This window comes from Equus asinus, chromosome 2, assembly GCF_041296235.1.
Source record: "Equus asinus isolate D_3611 breed Donkey chromosome 2, EquAss-T2T_v2, whole genome shotgun sequence".
NCBI lineage: Eukaryota > Metazoa > Chordata > Mammalia > Perissodactyla > Equidae > Equus > Equus asinus.
The window spans coordinates 183,234,931-183,258,920 of NC_091791.1; the positions used below are offsets into that span (position 1 = coordinate 183,234,931).

Consider the following 23,990-nt stretch of genomic DNA (forward strand, 5'->3'; position numbering starts at 1 on the left):
TCTTCATTCAAAGGAGTTAGATGTGTCCAGGAAATAAGGAAGCAGAAGGTGTAATGAGAGGGCTTTGTGACCATCAGACTATTCCAAGATGAGGCATGTCTGGAATGACTACGGAAGGCAAGATGGAAGACAGGAAAGAAGCCATTTTCTTTCTCATAAATGACAGCTGTTTGTCTCGACAACCAAGAATGGATCTTACAAAGCCAAACTAAAGCAATGTAGGGGTTTAAGAACTATTTAATACTGGCATGTTGAAGTATTTTTGCATCCAGTATAGGAATTTTTAAAAATAAGAAGTTCCTATAGTCTCTAACTTAAGTTTCACCGTATCAACAATGTATTCTAAATGCACAATACACCTGGATTTTGTGCTAACCAGTCTATTGCTTGCTTTTAAGCTTGTATTTTGCCAGTGAGTTTCAAAAAAAAATTTAATACCCTCCAAACTATTCAGCCTAAGACTTTTTATGATATATTCCCAAATTTAAGCTTTGCTGCACCAGACTACAACAGGAGCTAACATGATTCTACACAATAAAAGCACTATTGCAGTTTAACACTAAAAGTTTGCATGCTTCATATACAATCAAATAGATTACAATGATCACTTTTTAATGCTTTATTCATTGATTAAAAGAATACACATTTAACATAAACCATACAACATCAGTCATCAGGTCAAACATTCAGCTGGTTTCCTTACAGTTTCTGTCAGGAGTTATTTTATCTGATCACATTTATAAGATAAAATCTCACCACATCTGGCATTTACACACACTGTGCCAGTGGATTCACACTACTGATGTACATATAAAATCCGCATGGTATGTGCTCACTGGAGACAAAACAGTGCACACCTGTCAAAAGGTCATTTTAATATAAGATGGTAAAACCATTTGTAAAATACGTATAAACTTTTTCCATAAATAGAATCATATCTGGACATCTGTTGCATAAATTGTGTTTCCAAAGCTTACAATAGAGCAGCCAGGTCTCAGCACTGCTGGGCACCCACGTTGGCTACTTACTTTATTATTGCAGACTGTCCTTTAACATTAAATGCACAACATTCGTACCACTTAAAACTAGGGTCAGGTGGAAGTCTCACAGAGACCACGTCTGTACCGCGGTTGCCCTGAACAGTTAAATCGGCTTTTAAAGCCTCTCAGATATAACAAGGTTTTAAAACATACTTCATGGAATGTTCTTCATGTATCATAGCAGCTCATACCTGTGATAGAACAAGCTTTCAGTTTCTCCTTTCTTTCCTTTACATTCACTATTCACAGTGAAACAGGTGCATGGTTTTTTTTTCTTTTTTTGTTTTGTTTTTTCAGAGTTCTGAGGTTGCTGACTGAGCCACAGCACAGCTGTGTACCACAGGTCGAAATTCGACCTTAAATATTACAATCTAGCAGTATCTGGCTGGCCAGAGCGGGCCGGCCCCTGCCAGCATGTGGGCACTTCTTCAGTTAAGTCTATTCTTTGGCAGCTGACACGCGCGCTGACAGAGAAAAATCCAGTGACTTGTTGCTAGGGATTTCACGACTAATGTTTGCAAGCATGTGTGTTTACAACTCTGTTTTTTGATTTTCTTTTATAAAGGAGGTTTTACCCTGGAATATAGTTTCTTGCTTCCTCCACTATTTGAAATCTGGGCTAAAAAGCTAACTTGAATGTATAATGTAATTGATGAATAAAATTATGTCAGATATAGTTTAAAAAAATCCAACAATTTGAGTATTCATGTTTATGTAAATGCATTTGGAAAAAAGGATTAAGCAATGCTCTAACGTAGTACTATACAAAATTCAGAATGGTAATTGGTGATATGGACTATTATATATGTAATGATTAAAGTCTTGGCTTTTCTGTTAAAGGTAATTCATTTGGGATCATATTATCCTCCCTTCTTCCATTTCAAATAAAGTTTATTGAAATGCTATCAGAATGCATGAATGCAGTGCATTGCATACAAATTCACCAAGCTACGGATATATATCTATATATGTATAAAAATATTTTGGCTCCTGAGCTCTGAACTCTGACACACAAAGAATAAAAACATCAAAAAGGCAGGGTAACTCAGTGAAAAATAAAGTTAGCCAGCAACCTCAGACAACCTTCGGTTGTATATCCTTAAGGTTTGGTAACAAGTCCATTAACCGTGAAAGCCCTATACATTGTCACTTTGAACTTCTAAACCAATACCCGACTACGTTCTTTGATCAAGAAGTAGAATATACATATATAATCCTATAAAGCTAATACTGATTAAACACAGCACAAAGGGATTAATTCACACTACTGAAAAAAACATAATAGGACCCTACTTGCATATGTAACCACAGGAATTGTACATTTAAAAAAACCTAAATGTCTTCGCTGAAGCTTTGCATCTCTCTGTAAAAATGACGATTTGGTTCAGTGAAGACACTGAGTGATTCGATGTCCATGACCGCATGCCAAGGCTGACCCAGGCCCAGGGATACCTGCTCAATAAGGTTATGCACTGGATCCACGTCCTGGTCGGCCAGTTCACCTTGGTCAAAATCGATGCTTTCTTCGGTGACTTCAAGTACTTTTAGATCAGAGCCACGAAGACGAGCAATGGCAATGAGGTTGTGCGCCCACACTGTGTAACCTTAAAAACAAGCACAAGACAAGCACTGTCATTTCCCTGCATTTTATTTTGTCTATTTGATAAGTTAGTCTTTTCGACAAATTTGCATCTTACTTACCACTTTGGTCCTTTAACTTAAAAAAATATATTGAGATCGGAAAAGGAAGGATGATTGTTAAGCCAAGGGGAAAAAAAGATTAGAAGTTTGATATTGACTCTAAGAACATCACTGTGGGTGGTGAATTGATAGGCGCTGTAATCCTATTCTGATATCACTGCATTTGGTAAAATTGAAGACATTTAAAATTAAAAGTATAATTATACAGTTTTGGGTAGTGATGTATCAAAGAACAAATTTTTATTTCACATATATGTAATCCATTAACAATACACAGTAAACTGGTAATTTTCATTAGTAAAATATCATCTCCTGGGCCCAGTCTGGTGGCGTAGAGGTTAAGTTGGTTAAGTGCTACTACCTCTGATGTCTGGCCAAATTACAAAGCAAACTTGAAAAGCACACATACTTTCTCACACTCAAATGCAGGCTAAAAGATTAATTTCAAAAATAATGAAACAGAGCTAATAAAGAGAGTTTAAGATGTTCATATAGACTTTCTATTTTGTATTCTGTAAATATAAGTTCCAGAAAAGGAAGTAAAACATTCCTCTAATTTGTCAGAATAGCAACGTTCTCTCAAAATGTGGGTAGTTCGCATTAAGACAAAAGATGCCAATAAGAAAAAAGCATATACTCAATCAATGGAACCATCATTTAAAAAAGGTCATACAAATTAATATGTTGATACCTAGAATCTAGAAGATGAGGCAGCAAGCATGAAAGAAATCATACTTTCTCTTCCTTCTGCATTAGGTTTTTAAGAGATCTGGTGATTGGAAGAAGAAATCTATCTACTGCAGGGGGATATGCATGTTTCTTGGACAGATAAATTATTTTCAAATGCCATGTTTGTGAAATACCATCAATCACATGGTGGAATAAAAAAGTGACACAAAAGCCAGAGCAGAACACTTAGGGTAAAAATAAAACTTTCCACTTGTAAGTGATATATCTTATAAATGTAAAAAGTATAAAAATCTGGGGGCCGGCCCGGTGGTGCAGCAGTTAAGTGTGCACGTTCCACTTTGGCGGCTGGGTGTTCACCGGTTTGGATCCTGGCTGCGGACATGGCACCGCTTGTCAAGCCATGCTGTGGCAGGCATCCCACATATAAAGGAGAGGAAGATGGGCATGGATGTTAGCTCACGGCCAGTCTTCCTCAGCAGAAAGAGGAGGATTGGCAGCAGATGTTAGCTCAGGGCTAATCTTCCTCAAAAAAAAATCTGCATGTCAACTTGTTATAAGATTTCTTGATACTATAAATGTCAGTGCTATCTTTTTTTGGTATAAAATGTTTTAGGTGTAATATCAATATCAAATTGTAGTGGACGAAAATCACCTACCGTGAACTGCCAGAAGAGAGAGCTTTGTGCACCTCCATGCTAACAAAACCAACGGGTCTTCATTTCGGTTGTCACTAAGATCTGGAAAACCAGACATGTCAATCACATCATTCATTAATATAAAATGAGTGAGAAACTTGTCATACTGCCTAGATATAAGATCAACAATAGCCCCTGAAACGCAAGTGATGTAGCTGTCGAAATGAATCCTCTCTAGTGGTATGCTGGGTTTCAGAATCTTTAACATGTCTTCACTCTTGACATCAAAGGCCATTACGTAGACCCGAAGGCTGGTGCTCTTTCGTGACAAGGCTTTCCAGTGCTCGTCATTTGGCATGTTGTCCAGAGACTTGTGCATCACGGAAACATTGTGGACTAGGAGAGACAGTCGCTGCAAAGGCACATGGTTGCTATCGGTTAAGACTCTTGCCATCTCAGCCGTAAAGTCACAGAAATCCAGGGCAAGTGAGCGCAGGTTCACAAATCGCTCCAGTTCGACTGCAGTGATAAGGGTGCTGTTACCAGGAATATTGTTGTCCAGTAAACTCAGGTGCTCCATGGTGTTGGCAATAGAGTTTGAGAGAGATGACAGTGATGTTGGGGTTACTACTTCCAGCATAAACCCACAGGACAGCCATTTCAGTTGCCTACTATTACTCAGTATTTCTTCAAACAGCTGCTGAATTCTGTAAGGAAAACACATACCACAACAATCCTGTTACCAGTTAGCTCTAATCTTAATACTGACTTTTGAAAAAAGGCAATGAAATGCCATGTAATGTTGAGATCCATTTTCTCTCATTAGTTAATTTCTATTTGACCCACAAGTATTATTATCACAAATACCTCTAAAATTCACGTTAAAATAGAATAAGATGTATTAAATATATAGATATATTTAATATACAGATGTATTAAACATATAGCAATATGTTCTTTATCCAAAGAAAGCAGCATTTTACACCAGTAGGGTAGAAAAGATTAATGATATACAATTTATGTTATAACAAAGGAAAGTAGAGAAATAACAGTCTTAGATAGTATAAGCTAGCAAATTCTTTGATTTGCCTTAAAAATTTATGAGATAGAATGGCATATACTGCTACTGTATTTTACAGTTAAGACATTTCCAGGACATACATTCTTTATAGAAAAAATGTCATTACTCTTCTGATCCTATCTTAGAATTTCTCAGACAAAATGAGAATTATTATTAACACAAGCCCCGTTCCACTGACTGTGTAACTCACTGTTTAATTGTTTTGCCGTCAGGGTCCGCCTTGCTGAGGTATGTGTTTGACAAACTTCCTTGCTGATGTAGAATACTTATGTCTCCAAAAAGGCTAAACTTCTGGAGGTTCCTATAAGAAAAGTAAAATGACTAAGTAATTAATATACAAAAATATAAGTATTAAACATTAAAATATGCAGAAGGGATATTCTAGAAAAGCTTCTACCTTATAACTCAGAATCCAACTAAGTGCTTTCCGATTGCTTTTACACACAGTGTGATACAGGAGGAACAGCACAAGCTTTAAAGCGTGAGCACTGGGATATGATGATTAGTTCAAGAACTCAAAATCTTAACAACCACGGAAAAGTCTTCTTAATGTCCCTGGAACTCAATTCTTTATCAGTGATAATAATACTTACATTAAAAGGCTTAAGGATGAATAATATGACTAATGAAAATATATGAAAGAAGTATATAAGCTCTAAGTTTTATATAGACATTAATTATAATATAAAAATTTCCCAAACCAGTTAACTCAGTCAATGTGTTAAATGCTTGAGGGTGGAGCAATGCCCTAAAGATATCCTCTCAGGAAGAAATATCCTTTGACTAAAATCTAGAGAACTTTCCCCAATTTTATGATCAAATGTATAGTTTAAGACAATTTTATGATCAAATGTATAGTTTAAGACTAAGAGAGTTATGTAAAAAACTATATAAAAATCTTTCAATTCTAGATAATTTTAGCTACAAAACATACTTTTCTAATAGTAAAATTCTAAATAAAGTAGGAGAAAACGAGTAACTGGATAAAGATAAAAACTCCTAAATGCCAGTAATAACCAACTAGAGATTCCATTTATAATACAAAACTTAGGGACAACTTTATCAGTAATAATACTTTAGTAAGAAACTTTAAGAAATGTATAATCCACAAGAGTAATAAAAGAAGATTTAGGTAAATGAAAAATAACATTCCTTGATAGTATGTCACATTTTCCCAAATTAATAACCTTAGTTTCACTAAAAAGTCTGATGATTCTAAAATTTAGCTTGAAGAATAATCATTAACTGTTTTATTTATTCAACACAATATTCCCTGAGGGTCTACCAAGTGCAAGGCACTGTGCGCTCTACTGAAGACGGACAGTGAAGGACGAGCACATGTGCCACGTATCACGGCAGTATCTGACACCATGTGAGTCAGAGAAGGCTGTGCTACCTCAATCAATTAAGCCGGGACCTTAAGGATACGTGGGAGTTAACCAGGAGAAGGAGGATGCGCCGAGGGTATCACAGGGAAGAGGAACAGCATGTGCCGAAGCCTAAAGCTGAAGGGAGCAAAGTGAGCTTGAGACCCTGGAAAGAATCCAGAGTACACAGAGAGTGAATATAAAACAAAATGAGGCTGCAGAGGCAGATGGTGTTCTACGTTAAATAAAAACTTATGGTTTTTGCCTTGAAAACAATAAGACGTCAAAAGCTGGTTTTAAGTAGGGAATGACACAGCTAAATTTGTGTCTGGAAAATATTGCTGTAGCATTAGAACAGCCTGGAAGGAGGCAAAATGGGGAGACTAGTTAAGAGAGTATTTTGGTAATAGAGATGAGAGATAATGATAGCGTGAACTGGGCTTTTGGTGACAGAGGTGAAGAAAACAGTCTCAAAGCTGTATTTAGGAGTTAAAATGGACAGGAAGGGATGCGGGATTCTGTAAGGGGTGAGGGGAAGGGTATCAAGAATAACGCCTAAATTATCTGGGTTGTGGAAATGCATAGATGGTAGAACTTTTAATTGAGACAGGGATTCTCAGAAATGACCCAGAAATTAATTAGGGTTTTTTCTTGGTGAGGGCATGGAGGTGAGGTGGGAGAATAGTTAGATCATGAGCTCTATTTTGCACATGCTGAGCTTAAGGTGCCTTTAAGATAGTCGAGCTAAGATGTCAAGTAGGTTATTCCAGGTCTGGAGCTGAGTGGTTATCTGGATGATAACTGAAGTCATGGATGGGGGCAATGGGGCTTAGGGAAAGAGCATATATGAGAAGAAAAGCTGGCAAAAGTTAAGTTGTGAGGAACTCCAGTAAGAGAGGGATGAGGCTCCAAAGGAAAGGTCAGAAGCTGGAGAAAAGCCAGGAGTGTGGAAATCACAGAAACCAAGTGAGGAGTGTTTTACAAAGAATAAAGTGATCAACAGCAGGATCAAATACTGCCATGAGATCTTTAAGGACTAAACACATCCATCAGGCTTAACAACACGGTGATCAGAATGGAAGTCGTTTGTGTGGTGTGAAGAGAAGAGGTCAGATCGGATCAGAGGAAAGAGGAAGAGTGGATACAGACAAATCTTTAACAGAATTTGCTCTGGAAAGGAGGGATAAAAGGGACTTGAGAATACATAAAAGCCTTCAGTTTAGAGGCAGAGATACAGGAGAACAGAAATGGCTGCTGACTAGGAGGATAGCGAAGGATGAAGGACTTTCCAGACAGAGAGCAGAGCACACTGTGCAGCCACAGTATCAAAATCAGTAATGGTATTAGTAGAAAAACAGGAAGACAAGTCAAGGGAATAGAACAGATAGCAAGAAATAGATCCTCTTACATGAAAGAGTTTAATAAATGATGAAGAAGAAGGTATTACAAATCAATAGAGAAGGGAAAGGCATATTTTAAAGATTTTATTTTTTCCTTTTTCTCCCCAAAGCCCCCCAGTACATAGTTGTGTATTCTTCGTTGTGGGTTCTTCTAGTTGTGGCATGTGGGACGCTGCCTCAGCGTGGTTTGATGAGCAGTGCCATGTCCGCGCCCAGGATTCGAACCAACGAAACACTGGGCCGCCTGCAGCGGAGCGCGCGACCTTAACCGCTCGGCCAAGGGGCCAGCCCCGGGAAAGGCATATTTAATGAATGGCATTGGGACAAGTGATTAGCAGTTTCAGAGAAAAATCAAATTAGAGTCAATTCTGACTCAACAGACCAAAATAATCTGCAGAGGTATTATTACATACTAAAAAGTCAAATCAAGGTAAAACTAGTATGAAAGTGCAATGAATTTTTATCTAAATTCTGAGGGATAAGAGTTTAACAGAATAAGTCAGAAAGGAAGAGATAAACTTTTGACTACATAAAAATGAAACACTTGATACTCCATAGCACATCTCACTAAAAAGGGCAAACCAACATAGTGAGAAAAACATTTGTGATCATCATGGCAGCATGAAAGGATCCCTTTGTCTCTCCCCTTCAATCTACAGCAAGTAGAACACCCACGACCCAACAAAGACAACATTGCCCAACACACTAGGATGCTGGAAGGATCCACACATCTGTGCATACGAAGGTGGGTGGACTGGAGTACATTAAGGGAGGCCAACTGGGGGACCAGGAGAAGTGGTGGGCAGGATCCTGGCCTCTTAGCCAGGGCAGCTGAGTCAGCCACCACCAGCCCCAGAGAACCCGGTGGGTCCCATGGGAGGCACAAATGTAATTCTACCTTCCTAGCCACGATGGTACCTGTGCCCATGGGGAGCAGAGGAGCAGTGGAGGTGGGGCCCCATGATCCTGGGCCCCTGGCTGCAGCTCAGAGCCTGCGAGCAGGAGTGGAGTTGCTCACATGACTCCGACCTCCCAACTGCAGCAGCGTCTTGGGCCACAAGAAAGTGGGCAACAGTGGAGGCAGAGCCCTGCAAATGCAGCTCCCTCCCCATCCTTTCCCTCCCTTTGCCACTGTGGCAGAGTTTCTGACCCACGTGATCCTGGATGGGGCAGAGGAGTCAGCCATCCCTGTGCCCCTGGCAGCGAAGCCAGCTACTGCAGCAACATCAGCAACAGCAAGGCATCAGTGACCCCAGAAGGCGCAGGTGGCAATGATGAGAGTACTGGTGACACCCCTAATAGAGAGGCAGTGGAGGGTGGAATACGCCCATCTTCAAATATAGTCAGAGGCAGCTGGGGTAAGAGAAACCAAAAACTAGTGCTATAGCACCACCTACTGAAAAAGAAAAGAAAGGCCTCTAATTTCCAAATGGTTGAATAGTTAGAATCAAAACAAAGCTATGACTAAATAAGAAAAGTGTTTGCCATGACAAATGCACTGGCAGAGGAATAACTCAGCAAGTACGATCAAAGGTCAGAGTAACACAGTATCACAAAAAGAAAAAATAATAATTCTCCAGAAATCAAACATAAAGTCTGGAAGAGTATATTATAACTGAGAAAGAATTCAAAATAGCTGTCATGAAGAAACTCAGTAAGCTACAAGAAAATTCAGAAAGACACTTAAATGAGCTCAGGAATAAAATCAGTGAAGAGAAGAAATACTTTATCAAAGAGATTAAAACTCAAAAAGAACCAAACAAATTCTGGCACTGCAGAACTCAATAAATGAGATGAAGAATGCATTAGAAAGCATTGGAAATATAACAGACCATCCAAAAGAGGGAATTAGTGAGTTGGAATATAGAAACCTAGAAATGATGGAGGTAGAAGAGAGAACTAAGATTTTAAAAAATGTAGAAGTTCTATGAGAATTATCCAACTACACTAGAAAGGGCAACATAAGGGTAATGGGTATCTCAGAAGGAGAGAGAAGGAAGGGAGCAGAGAGTTTATTTAAAGAAATAATAGCCAAGAACTTCCTATCCTGGGGAAGGAAGTGGATATACAAATCCACAAAGCTAATAGAACACCCAATTATCTCAATACAAAAAGACCTTCTCCAAGACACATGATAATAAAACTATCAAAAGTCAATGACAAAGAAAGTATATTAAAAGCAACTAGAGGGAAAAACCCCCAGTAACCTACAAGGGAACACCCATTAGTATTAGCAGATTTCTCAGCAGAAACTCTACAGGCCAGGAGAATGGAATGATATATTCAAAATTTGAAAGATAAAAACTGTCAAGAACACTAGAGTGTTCAAAAATTTATCCTCCAGAAATTATCCAGCAAAATTATCCTCCAGAAATGAAGGAGAAATAAAGGCTTTCTCAGAAAAACAAAAGCTGAGGGAGGTCATTGCCATTAGACCTGCCTTACAAAAAATGTTGAAAGGAGCACTCCTACCTGAAACAAAAAGGCAGAGGTACACAAATCTTTGAGCAAGATGACAGACAGACAGAATCAGAAAATTACAACTCTCTATCAGAATAGATTAATCAACAGTTTTAACACAAAGGTTAAAGGGAAAGGAAACATTAAAAATAACTACAAACACTTCAGTTAAGAACACACAATATAAAAAGGGATTATTTGTGACAATAACATACAAGGGGAAGAGGAAAAGGATGGAACTTGCATAAGCAAATGAAGAAAAGATGCTATCAGCAGAAAAAGGACTGTCTTATCTGTGAGGCCTTTCATACAAACCTTGTGGTAACCACAAAAGAAAAATTCACAGCAGAGACATGAAACATAAAAAAATAGAAAACTGAGAAAAACATCACAGAAAACCACCAAACTGAAATGGCAGACAGAAACACAAGGAAAAGAAAACCCAACAGGAATATAGAGCAACCAGAAAACAAAAGATAAAATGGTAGTAGTGATTACTGACATGTCAGTGGTCACCGTAAATGTAAACAGCTTGAATTCACCAATCAAAAGACACAGAGTGGCTGGATGGATTAAAAAACAAGACTCAAAAATATGCTGCTTCCAGAAGACCCATCTCAGCTCCAAAGACAAACACAGACTCAAAGTGAAGGGATGGAACATGAGACTCCAAGCAAATGGCAAGTAAAAGAAAGTGGGTGTAGCTTATATCAGACAAAATAGACTTCAAACCAAAAAAGATAATAGGAGACAAAGATGGACATTCTATAATGATAAAGGAGAAAATCAATAAAGATATGTAACATTTATTAATATATATGCACCTTACATAGGAGCACCAAAACATATAAAGCAACTAATAACAGACCTAAAGGGAGAAACTGATAGCAACACAACAACAGTAAGGGACTTTAATACCCCATTTATATCAATGGATAGATCATCCAGACAGAAAGTCAACAAGGAAACATGGCCTTAAAACATTGGACTAGATGGTCTTAATAGATATATATAGAACATTCCATCCAAAAGCATCAGAATACACATTCTTCTCAAGTGCACATGAAACATTCTCAAAGACAGACTATATGCTGGGGAAACAAACCAAATTTCAATAAATTGAAGAAAACTGAAATCATATCAAGCATCTTTTCTGAAGACAACGATATGAAACTAGAATTCAACTATAATGAGAAAGCTAAAAAGTCACAAATATGTGGAGACTAAACACTGGATCAACAAAAAAAAAATCAAAGGAGATATCAAAAAATACCTGGAGACAAATGAAAATGAAAACACAACATACCAAAATCTACAGGATGCAGTAAATGCAGTACTAAGGGGGAAGTTTATGGCAATATAGGCCTACCTCAAGAAACAAGAAAAATCTCAAATAAACAATCTCACATTATACCTGAAGGAACTAGAAAAAGAAAAAGCCCAAAGTCAGTAGAACAAAGAAAATAATAAAAATCAGAGCAGAAATAAATGAAATAGAGACGAAAAGGACAATAGAAAAGATCAATGAAACTAAGAGCTGGTTCTTTGAAAAGATAAAATGACAAACCTTCAGGTAGACTCACTAAGGAAAAAAGAGGGAAGGCCCAAATAAATAAAATCAGAAGTAAAAGAGGAAAAATTACAATGGACACCACAGAAATACAAAGGACTAGGAGAATACTATGAAAAGCTATACACCGACAAACTGGATAACCTAGAAGAAACAGATATATTCTTAGAATCTGTCAACCTCCCAAAACTGAATCAAGAAGTAGTAGAGAATTGGAATGGATTGGCACTAGTAAGAAAATTCAAACAGTAATCAAAAACCTCCCCCAAAACAAAAGTCCAGGACCAGACAGTTTCTCTGGCGAATTCTACCAAATATTCAAAGATTTAATACCATCCTTCTCAAACTCTTACAAAAAACTGAAGAGAAGCGAACATTTCCTAACTCATTTTATGAGACCAACATTACCCTTATACCAAAACCAGACAAGGAAAACACAAAAAAGGAAAATTAAGGCCATTACTGCTGATGAACATAGGTGCAAAAATCCTCAACAAAATATTAGCAAACTGAACATAACAACACATTTAAAAGATCATACACCACCATTAAGTGAGATTTATTCCATGGATGCAAGGATGGTTCAACATGTGAAAATCAATCAACATGATCCATCACATTCACAAAATGAAGAATAAAAATCATATGATCATCTCAATGGATGCAGAGAAAATATACGACAAGACTCAGCATTCATTTATGATAAAAACTCTGAGTAAGATGGGTATAGAAGGAAAGTAGCTCAATACAACAAAGGCCATGTTAGAAGACAAGAAACAACAGTGTTGGAGAGGATGTGAAGAAAAGGGGACTCTCGTACACTGCTGGTAGGAATGTAAATTGGTACAGTGACTATGGAAAACAGTATGGAGATTCCTCAAAAATTAAAAATAGAACTACCATATGATCCAGTAATTCCACTTCTGGATATTTAACCAAAGAACACAAAAACAGCAATTTTAAAAGATATATGAACCCCAATGTTCATCGTAGCATTATTCACAATAGCCAAGATTTGGAAACAACCTAAGTACCCTTCAACAGATGAATGGATAAAGAAGATGTGGTATATATATACAATGGCATACTACTCAGCCATAAAAAATGATGAAATCTTGCCATCTGTGACAACATGGATGAATCTTGAGAGTATTATGCTAAGCAAAATAAGTCAGACAGAGAAAGGCAAATACCACATGATTTCACTCATGTAGAAGATAGCAACAACAACAAACAAACAAATAGATACAGAGAACAGACTAGTGGTTGCCAGAGGTGGAGGCGAGTAGGGGAGGGCAAAAGGGGTAAAGGAGGACCATTAGTACACTGATCTACGGAAACTAGACTTCTGGTTGATGAATACAATGCATTGAATACAGAAGTCAAAATATAATAATGTACACCTGAAATTTATATAATGCCATAAACCAATGTTACCTCAATTAAAAAGAAGAAAAAACATTTCTAACAAATACTACAGTTATTTTTTACATATAAAAAGAACCCCACATAAGGGCCGGCCCTGTGGCCTAGTGGTTGGGTTCAGCGCATTCCACTTTGGAGGCCCAGGTTTGCAGGTTTGGATCCTGGGCATGGACCTACACCACTCATCAGCAATGCTGTGGCAGCGTCCCACATATAAAGTGGAGGAAGTCTGGCACAGATGTTAGCTCAGAGCTAATCTTCCTCAGCAAAAAATAAAAAATTAAAAAGAATTCCACATAAATCAAGAATAAAAACATTAAGAATCCAATGATAGTGGGAAAAGCTTATAAAATAGCCAAAATACAACATGTCAAGGAAAATATTAGAAAGATTATTAATGGAAATAATCTAATACCTTTTATTGACATCTAATAATTTTTAGTTACTCTAGTGAATCTAATCAACTTTCCATGTGACTGCCAGAAAAATTGTATTCTTAAAAACATTTCAAAGAAGACATCAACTAAAATAAACAAAACAAACAAACATTTTCCCCATTTAAAATAAAGGATGTAAAACTGTTCTTGAGAGGAAGGCTACCATATCAGACTCCAAGGACACATTACTATAATATATAACTACAATTGCTTTTAAAGTATTTTCCCTTTTACTGCTTCTTTACTCTAAAGTTGCCACCGCATCCATGAATTATAAAGAAGTTAATTTGCTTCTCATGCCTTCTTCTGGAAATAAAAACATTTAAAGACTTCTAAAAGAATGAATATTTATTTTTAGAGAATGAGTTTTTACAAAAGTAGAAAAAAGATATCACATTCAATTGCTAGTAGTATACAGAGAGGCGAGTCCTATACAAGTCATACAATCTCAATATTTGTCTCCCTTTCAGCCAGCTTCCATTAATTACTACTGTATATCCATAACACTGTACTTGTGGTATCAAAACTATTATGTGAGAAACTTTTACTTCCTCTACAAACGATTAAACAACCAGGAAAACTACACTCTTACCGTAAACCAGAAAACTGCACAGAACATAGGAAACAACTGTTTTTAGACACTGGACACTAAACCATATAGGACTCTGATCCCTGAAAATGGAAAAAAATGAGATGAGCACTATGATTGCCTCAGATAATGAGTGACCTGGAGAGACTTTCCAGGCTGAGACACAGGGTGGGGGAACTGAAACGGAGGCCAGCGGTCACCCTGAGTTTAGGAGATAGAGATTTTGGGGAGCCCAAAGTGGCCAGAGTTTGCAGGGCAGAGTAGCACAGACAAGGGGGCTGCAGAGAGAGCCCACAGATTTGTAGACGGGTTGGCAAAGACATTCCCTGGGTCTTTGTCTGAGTACTGATCTGCACATGTGTGGGGTACAAGTGCCACTGCCAAGCAGCAGGGCACACACGGTGGTGGGAAGGTTCACGTTCCCAGCAGCCGGAGTGACGTGAACTTGTAACACAGGGGCACTGGGTAGACTTCTCCGCAAAGCCACGCCTTAGCAGTGGAGATTCATTAGCCCGGGGTAAAGGGTGTTTAGAATCTAACAAAGCTTAAAATCAAAGTTCAAAAGGATCAAACTGATTTCACATAAATTAACTATGTGTCAGATCCAAGTCCAACACTCTTTAAAGGAATAAAACCAAACCAAACCAAACCGGGACTCAACAGTGTAAAAATAACAATGTCGGGCATCCAATCAAAATTATCAGCCATGAAGAAAAAGGAAAAATGCTCACAACTAGGAGAAAAATAAATCACCAGAAATGACAGATGAACTAATTAGCAAACAAGAAACTTAAGCCAACTATTAAAAATACACTCCACAATATAGTCCATCAATAAAAAGGCATATGGATTGGAAAGGAAAAAGTAAAACTCTTTATTTGCCAATTATATGATTATTCACATAAATTAATACTAAGGAATCTTAAAAAGATTACTAGAACCAGTAAGGGAGTTTATTAGTAAGGTCACAAGATATACAGTCAATATATAAAAATCAACAGTATTTCTATACACTAGCAGTGACCATTTGGAAATTGAAATAAAAAAGTAATATTTACAGTGGCATAAAAAACATGAAATAGGAATAAATCTAACGGAAGTACAGGTCCCATACACCGAAAACTATAAAATATTGTTGAGAGAAATCGAAGAAGACCTAAATAAACGGAGAAATATACTATGTTTGTTTATTGGAAGACTGAATATTATTAACATGTCACTTCTGAAATTGATCAACAGATTCGACACAATCCCTCTCACAACCCATCAGACTGTTTCTAAAATGTATGAGAAAAAGCAAATGAATTAGAATAGCCAAAACAATTTTGAAAAGAACAAAGTTGGATAACTCAGACTATCTGACTTCAGGACTTACTATAAAGCCACAGATTATAGACAGGGTGGTATTGGCTTAAGCACAGACACAGAAATCAATGGAACTGAACACAGAATCCAGACTAGACCGATGCATATATGGTTGTTGTATCCACATAACGTTTTTGTATAAGATAATAAATGAAATGAAAATCAGAATTTTTAACAAAGTTAGACAGTTAATTTCATGGAAAAAGGACAGTCTTTAAAAAAATGGTGCTAGGACAACTGGATCCTTAGCTCACTGTGCCTAGAAAAATCAACCTGAAATGGATCATTCAGCTTAACCTAATAGCTAAAACTATAATAATGCTTAAGAAAATACAAGATAAAAATCTTTGTGACTTTGGGTTAGGCAAATATTTTTTAGATGATACACAAAAAGCATCAACCATTAAAGAAAAAAAATGATAAACTGGTTTTCATCAAAATTAAAACCTTTTGCTTTTCAAAAGATAGTTAAGAAAATGAAAAGGCAAGAAACAGACTAGAGAAAATATTTGTAGGACATATATTTAAAAAACCTGTACTCAAAATATATAATAAACTCCAACAACTTAGTAAGACAAAGCAGCCAGTGAAAATATGGACAAAAAGATCTGAAAAGACACTATATAGAGGAAGATATACAAAAGGCAAATTACACATGAAAAGCAGCTCATCCTGATTATTCATTAGGGAAATGCAAACTAAAAGCTCAATGAGACACCATTCACACATACCAGAATGTCTAAATTAGAAAGTCTGATAATATTTGGTGTTGTAAAGGATGTGGAACAATTAGAACTCTCATACACATTGCTGGGAATGCAAAATAGTAAAGACACTTTGAAACCAGTTTGGGAATTTTTAAAATAAGTAAAGATACATTTATGATATGATCCAGCCATCCCAATTCTAGGTATTTACCCAAGAGAAATGAAAGCGTATATCCACATAAACACCTTTATGCAAAAGTTTTATTCATAAGAGAAAAAAACTGGAAACAGTCCAAATATTCATCAATTGGCAACCAAACAAATCACAGTATATCTGTACAATGAAACACTGTTCAGCAATTAAAAAGAATGGACTACTTACACATGCTATAATATGGATTGATAGCAAAAGCATTACGCCAATCATACCTATTGTATGATTCCATTTATACGAAATTCTAGAAAAAATAAAACCACAGTGATAGAAAAGAGACCAGTAGTTCCCCAGGACCAGGCAAAGAAGAGAGGACTGATTAGAAAGGGGGAGGAAACTTTGTGAAGTGATGAAAAATGTTCTATATTTTGAATGGAGTGGTAGTTATACAACTGAATTCATTTGTGAAAACTCCTTGAAATGCACTCTTAAAAATGGGTGAATTCTATTGTGTGTAAATTGTAACCGAGAAAAGCATCAATTACCAGAAAAAAAAAGCAAAAATTACCCTTTATCAGTGTTATACTTTCTATTTTTTCCAGCTTTATTGAGATATAATTGACAAAAACTGTATAAAGTGTACAACATAATGATTTGATATATCTACACATTGTGAAACGATTACCATAATCAAGTTTATTAATTCCTTTACTACCTCACATAGTTGCCACTTTTTTCTGGTGTGTTGAGAACACAAGATCTATTCTCTTAGCAAATTGCAACTATACAATACAGTATTATTAATTATATTCACCATGTTACACATTAGATTCCCCAAACTTATTCATCTTATAACTCTAAAGTTTGTGCCATTTGACCAACACCTCCCCATTTAGCTGCCCCCGCTGCCCCAGCAATCACTGTTCTCCTCTCTCTGAGTTTGACATTTTCAGATTCCACATATAAGTGAGATAACACAGTATTTGTCTTTGTGGCCTACTTCACTTAACATAAGGTCCATCCATGTTGTCACATAGGGTAGAATTTCCTTCTCTTTCAGGCTGAATAATATTTCATTGTGCTCATACACCACATTTTCTCTATACACTCATTCGTCAACGGACACTTAAGATTGTTTCTATATCTTGGCTACTGTGAATAATCTGCAATACACATGGGAGTGCAGATATCTCTTCAAGATGGTGATTTCACTTCCTTTGGGTACATACCCAGAAATGAGATTGCTGGATCATGTGGTAGTTCTGATATTAATGTTTTGAAGAACCTCCATATTTACCAAGCTGCAGCAACTTACATTCCTGCCAACAGTGTATCAGGGTTCCTTTTTCTTCACACCTTCAACATTCGTCATTTCTTGTCTTTTTGAAAATAGCCTCCTAAAAGTTATCTCACTGTTGTTTTGATGTACATTTCCCTGACATCTAGTCAGTACCTTTTCATGTACCTGTTGGCCATCTGTATGTCTTCTTTGGAAAATTGTCCATACAGGACATGTGCCCATTTTTTAATTGGGTTATTTGTATTTTGCTTTTGAATTCACAGAACTACTTATATATTCTGGATATTAAGTCCTTATCAGACACAGTTATGCATCGCTCAACGATGTGGATACACTCTGAGAAATGCACTGTTAGGCAACTTTGTCATTGTGTGAACATCATAGAGTGTATTTATACAAACCCACACACCTAGGCTATAGGGTACTAACCTATGGGACCACCATCTCATATGTGGTCCATCGTCGACTGAAACACTGTTAGGGAGCACATGACTGTATGTGTTTTATAAACACTCTCTCCTTATTTTGTAGGTTGCCTTTCCATCTTGTTGATTGTTTCTTCTGCTGGGCAGAAGTATTTTAGTTTGATATAGTCCCATTTGTTTATTTTTGCTTTTGTTGCCTGAGCTTTTGGTGTCAAATCCAAAAAATCACTGCCAAGACCACTGTCAAGGAATTTTTCCCTATGTTTTCTTCTAGGAATTTTTCAGTTTCAGGTCTTATTTATAGGACTTTAATCTGTTTGAGCCAATTTTTGTAAATGCTGTAAGAAAGGGTCCAGTTTCATTCTAGCGCACGTGGATATCCAGTTTTCCCAACATTTACTGAATAGGCAATCCTTTCCCCATCGTGTATTCTTGGTGCCCTTCTCAAAACTTAGTTGACCACATAAAGCTTGGTTTTATTTCTGGGCTCTTTATTCTGTTCCATTGGACTATGTGTCTATTTTTATGCCAGTAACATACTGTTTTGATTACTACAGTTTTTAATATAGTTTAAAATCAGGAAGTGTGATGCCTCTAGCTTTGTTCTTTCTCAATATTGCTGTGGCTATTTGGAGTCGTTTGTGGTTCCATAGATATTTTAGGATTTTTTTCTATTTCTGTGAAACATGCCATTGGAATTTTGAAGAGGAATTGCATTGAATCTGTAGATCACTTTCGGTATTATGGACATTTTAACAATATTAATTCCTCCAACCCATGAACATGGGATATCTTTCCAACTATTTCTGTCTTCTTCAATACCTTAGATCAGTGTTTTATAGGTTTCAGTGTACAGATATTTCACCTCCTTGGGTAAATTTATTCCTAGATATTTTAATTTTTTTGACCCATTGTAAATGGGATTGCTTTCTTAATTTCCTTTTCTGATAGGTCTTTGTTAGTATATACAAATACAATTGATTTTTGTATGTTGACTTTGTATCCTGCAACTTTACTGAATTTGTTAATCAGTTCTAACAGTTTTTGGTGAAATCTTTAGGATTTACAATATCCATAATATCATGTCACCTGTAAACAGAGTATTTTTCTCCCTCCTTTCTGATTTGGATGCCTTTTATATCTTTTTCATGCCTAACTGCTCTGGCTAGGACTTTTAGTACTATACTGAATAGAAATGGTGAGAGTGGGCACCAACATTGTGTTCCTAATTTTAGAACCAAAGCTTTCAGCATCTCCCTGTTGATTATGATGCTAGCTGTGGGCATGTCATATATGGTGTTTAGTACATTCCTTCTATACCTAATTCGTTGAGGTTTTTTTTTTTTTTAACACGAAAGGATGCTGAATATTGTCAAATGCTTTTTCTGTATCTGTTAGGATTACATGGTTTTTATCTTCACTTTGTTAATGTGGTGTACCAAGTTTACTGATTCGTATATGTTGACTCATCCTTGAATCTCAGGGATAAATCCCACTTGGTCATGGTGTATGGTCCGTTTAATGTGCTGTTGAATTCTGTTTCTTAGTATTTGGTTGAGGATTTTTGAATCTATATTCATCAGGGATATTGGCTTATAGTTTCTTTTCCTGAGGTGTCCTTATTGGCTTTGGTACGAGGGTAACGCTGGCCTATTAAATGAGTTTGGAAGTGTTCTCTCCCATTTTTTGTAAGAATTTGAGAAGGACTGGCATTAGCTCTCCTTTAAATATTTGGTAGAAAACACCTGTGAAGCCATCTGGTCCTAATTGCTGGGAGGTTTTTGATTACTACTTCACTCTCTTTACTCATTATTAGTCTATTCAGATTTTCTCTCGCTCATGATTCACACTTGGTAGGTTGTATATTTCTAAGAATTTGTCCATTTCTTCTAGGTTATCCAACTTGTTGGCATAAAATTGTTCACAGTGGTTTCTTATGATCCTTTGTATTTCTGTGGCATCAATATAAATCTTTCCTTTATAATTTTGAGTCCTCTCTCCTTTTTCTTGGTTAAAGGTTTGTCAATTTTGTTTATATTTTCAAAAAACCAACTTTTATGAGTTCTGCTGACCTTTTCTATTGTCTTTCTAGTCTCTATTTCATTTATTTCTGCTCTAATATTTATTATTTCCTTCCTTTGCTAACCTTGAGCTGCTTGTTCTTCTTTTTCTAGTTCCTTGAGGTATCAAGTTAGGTTATTTGAGATTTTTTTTTTTTTTAATCATGCACTATTTTTTTTTCTCCCCAGAGCCCCAGTAGATAGTTGTAGGTCCTTCTAGTTCTTCTATGTGGGACGCCACCTCAGCATGGCTTGATGAGTGGTGTGTAGGTCCGTGCCAGGATCTGAACTGGCAAATCCTGGGCCTCTGAAATGGAGCATGTGAACTTAACCACTATACCACCAGGCCAGCCCTTTCTTTTCTCTTTTAATGTATATATTTATTGCTATAAACTTCCCTCTTAGACCTGCTTTTGCTGCATTCCTTGAGTTTGGTATATTGTATTTACATTTTCACTTGTTTCAAGCTAGTTTTTTGATTTCCCTTTTAATTTCTTCTTTAACCTACTGGTTTTTCAGGAGTGTGTTGTTTAATTTCCACATATTTGTGAATTTCCCATTTTCCTCCTGTTACTAATTTCTTGAGTCATGCCACTATGGTTGGAAAAGATACTTGATATGATTTTAATCTTCTTAAATTTGTTAAAACTTGTTTTGTGGCCCAATATATGATCTATCCTGGAGAATGTTCTGTGTGTGCTGGAGAAGAACATGTATTCTGCCATTGGATGGAATGTTCTGCGTGTGTCTGTTAGTTCCATTTGGTCTAAAGTGTAGTTTAAGTTCAATATTTCCTTATTGGTTTTTCTGTCTGTATGATCTATTCATTGTTGACAGCAGGGTACTGAAGCACCCTACTATTATTTTGCTGCTGTCTATTGCTGCCTTTAGACATGTTAATATTTGCTTAACATATTTACTAAGATGCTCTGATGTTGGGTCCATATATATTTGCAACTGTCACATCCTCTCGATGAATTGACACCTTTATGACTAGATAGTGACCTTGTCTCTTGTGACAGAATTTGACCGAAAGTCTATTTTATGTGTAAGTCTAGCCACCTCTGCTTTCTTCTGTTTTCCATTTGCACAGAATATCTTTTTCCATCCCTTCACTTTCAGCCTATGTGTGTCCTTAATGCCAAAGTGAGCCTCTTGTAGGCGGCATATTATTGGATCTTTTTAAAAATATCTATTCAGCCACTCTGTTTCTTTTTATTGGAGAATGCATTTATTTAAAGCAATTATTGATTGGTAAGGACTTCCTATTGCCATTTTGTTCATCATTTCCTGACAGTTTTGCACTTTTTTTGTTCCTTTCTTCCTCTCTTGATGTCTTTGTGATTTGTTGATTTATTTAGTGTTATGATTTAATTCCTTTCTTTTTATCTTTTGTGTATCTACTATTTTTTTTTCCGTGTAGTTACTATGAGGCTTGCATAAAACATCATATAATTACAATGGTTTATTTTAGGCTAATAACAACTTAACTTCAATTGCATACAAAAACTATGATTTTACTCTCCCTTCCCCCAACCATTTTAGGGTACTGATGTCACGCTTTACATCATTTTATATTGTATATTCACTAACAAATTATTATAGGTATAGTTACTTTTAATACTTTATCTTTTAACTTTTATACTAGAGTCAAAAAGTTATTTATGTACCACATTACATTATTAGAATACTCTGAATATGACTACATATTTACCTTTACCAGTGAGCTTTATACTTTCATATATTTTCATGTTGATATATGGAGTCCTTTTGTTTGAACTTGAAGAACTCCTTTTAGCAATTTTTGTAAGGCAGGTCTAGTGGTGATGAACTCCCTCAACTTTTGTTTGGGAATGTCTTTATCTCTCTTTCCTCTTTGAAGGGCAGTGTTGCCAGGAACAGTATTCTTGGTCAGCAGGTTTTTTTTTTCCTTTCAGTACTTTGAATATATCATCCTACTCCCTCTGGCCTACAAGGTTTCTGCTGAGAAAACCACTGATAGTCTCATGACAGGTCCCTTGAATGTGATGAGTTGCTTTTCTCTTGCTGCTTTCAAAATTCTGTCTTTGAGTTTTGACAATTTGTTTATAACGTGTCTTGGGGTAATCTTCTTTCAGTTGATCTTGCTTGGGGTCCTCTGAAGCTTCATGTATCTAGATGTCCACATCTGTTCCAAGATTTGGGAAATTTTCAGCCATTATTTCTTGGAATAAATTTTCTGACCCTTTCTCTCTCTTTGCCTTCTGAGAAGATACATAATATAATGCATAAATTCATTCTCTTGATGATGTTACATAGGTCCCATATGCTTTCTCCACTTTTTCATTGTTTTTTTTTTCGTCTTTTCTTCCTTTAAGTGGCTAATCTCAAATGATCTTTCTTTGATTTTCCTGCTTCTTCCTCATGATTGAGTCGGCTTTTTAAGTTCTTACTGAATTTTTCAGTTCTGTCGTATTCTTCAACTCCAGGATTTCTGTTTGGTTCTTTTTTATGGTTTCTATTTCTTTATTAAACTTCTCACGGTGTTCAAGCATTGTTTTCCTAATTTTATTTAGTTGTCTATCTGTGTTCTCTTGCATCCAACTGATCTTCTTTCATACGATTATTTTGAATTCTTTGTCAGGCAATTCATAGATCTCTATTTCCTTGGGGCTGGTTACTCAAGCTTTATTACTTTCCTTTGATGTTTCCACATTTGCCTGATCTTTTCAGGATGTATATAGCCTTGTGTTTGATGACTGTGCATTTTAGGGAGCAAACACCTCTTCTGGTCTTTACAGACTGGTTTCAGCAGGTAAAGATCTTCTGTCAGGTTCCCAGGCTCATGAGACTGCCTCTAAGACCACAGTCAGGATGGGCTGAAGCCAGGTTACGTGGCTGTTGCTGGATCTTCATTGGGGTCCACAGTTTGTGGGCCTGTTACCAGACACTTGGGAAGGTGTGGATCTTGTCTGGTCCCTTGGTAGACAGCACTGCTTCTAGGTCCTTGGTCAATAGGTCTAGTGCAGGAACAAAGGTCTGCTTTTGGGTCCACAGAGAGTGGGCCTGCTACCAGATGCATGGGCAGGTGTGGTTTCTGCTGGGTCCCTGGGAAGGTTCCCACTGTGCCACTGGCTGGGTTCCTGAGAAGGCAGGAGTGTCCAAGATTGCAGCTGAGGGGGGCTGGAACTGAGTCCCAGGGTTGCTTCAGGGTCCACAGCCTGAAGGTCTTCAGGCCTGCCTCCAGGGGCACTGATGGGTGTGCCTCTTGCAGGGTTTCTAGGTGTGAAGAAGTGCCCTGAGACCATGGCTGAATGGGGATAAAATTGGGTCACAGGGCTGCTTCAGGATCTGCAGTTGGACCAATCTTGGCAGGCTTACCTCAGGGCACAGATGGGCATGTCTCCCAACAGGTCACTGGGAAAGTGGGACTGCTCCTGGACCATATCACAGCTGGACATAAACGTGAATTTTGTACTGCCTTGATTAAAAATCCCTAAGGGATCGCACCCTTACTGGCTACAAGAAAAAGACTCAAATGGCTAGCTTGGTACAATGAGATCCTTCAAAATGTGGTTCTAAAGAGCTGTGCTAGGATACTTACT

At 37.0% G+C, this 23,990-nt stretch overlaps 1 protein-coding gene across 1 annotated transcript in view; it reads right to left on the bottom strand.

Moving 5' to 3' along the window:
• Window positions 1-604: 604 nt before the first annotated feature.
• The window catches only part of FBXO33 (F-box protein 33), a 43,415-nt gene continuing 20,029 nt past the window's right edge, over window positions 605-23,990 (bottom strand). Inside the window, exons 2-4 of the mRNA XM_014844079.3 lie at window positions 5,338-5,448; window positions 4,088-4,773; window positions 605-2,644 (exon numbers count right to left, since the gene is read on the bottom strand). Of these exons, the coding sequence (XP_014699565.3) occupies window positions 2,373-2,644; window positions 4,088-4,773; window positions 5,338-5,448 (1,069 nt within the window). The 3' untranslated portion in view covers window positions 605-2,372. The remainder of the gene's footprint in view (window positions 2,645-4,087; window positions 4,774-5,337; window positions 5,449-23,990) is intronic.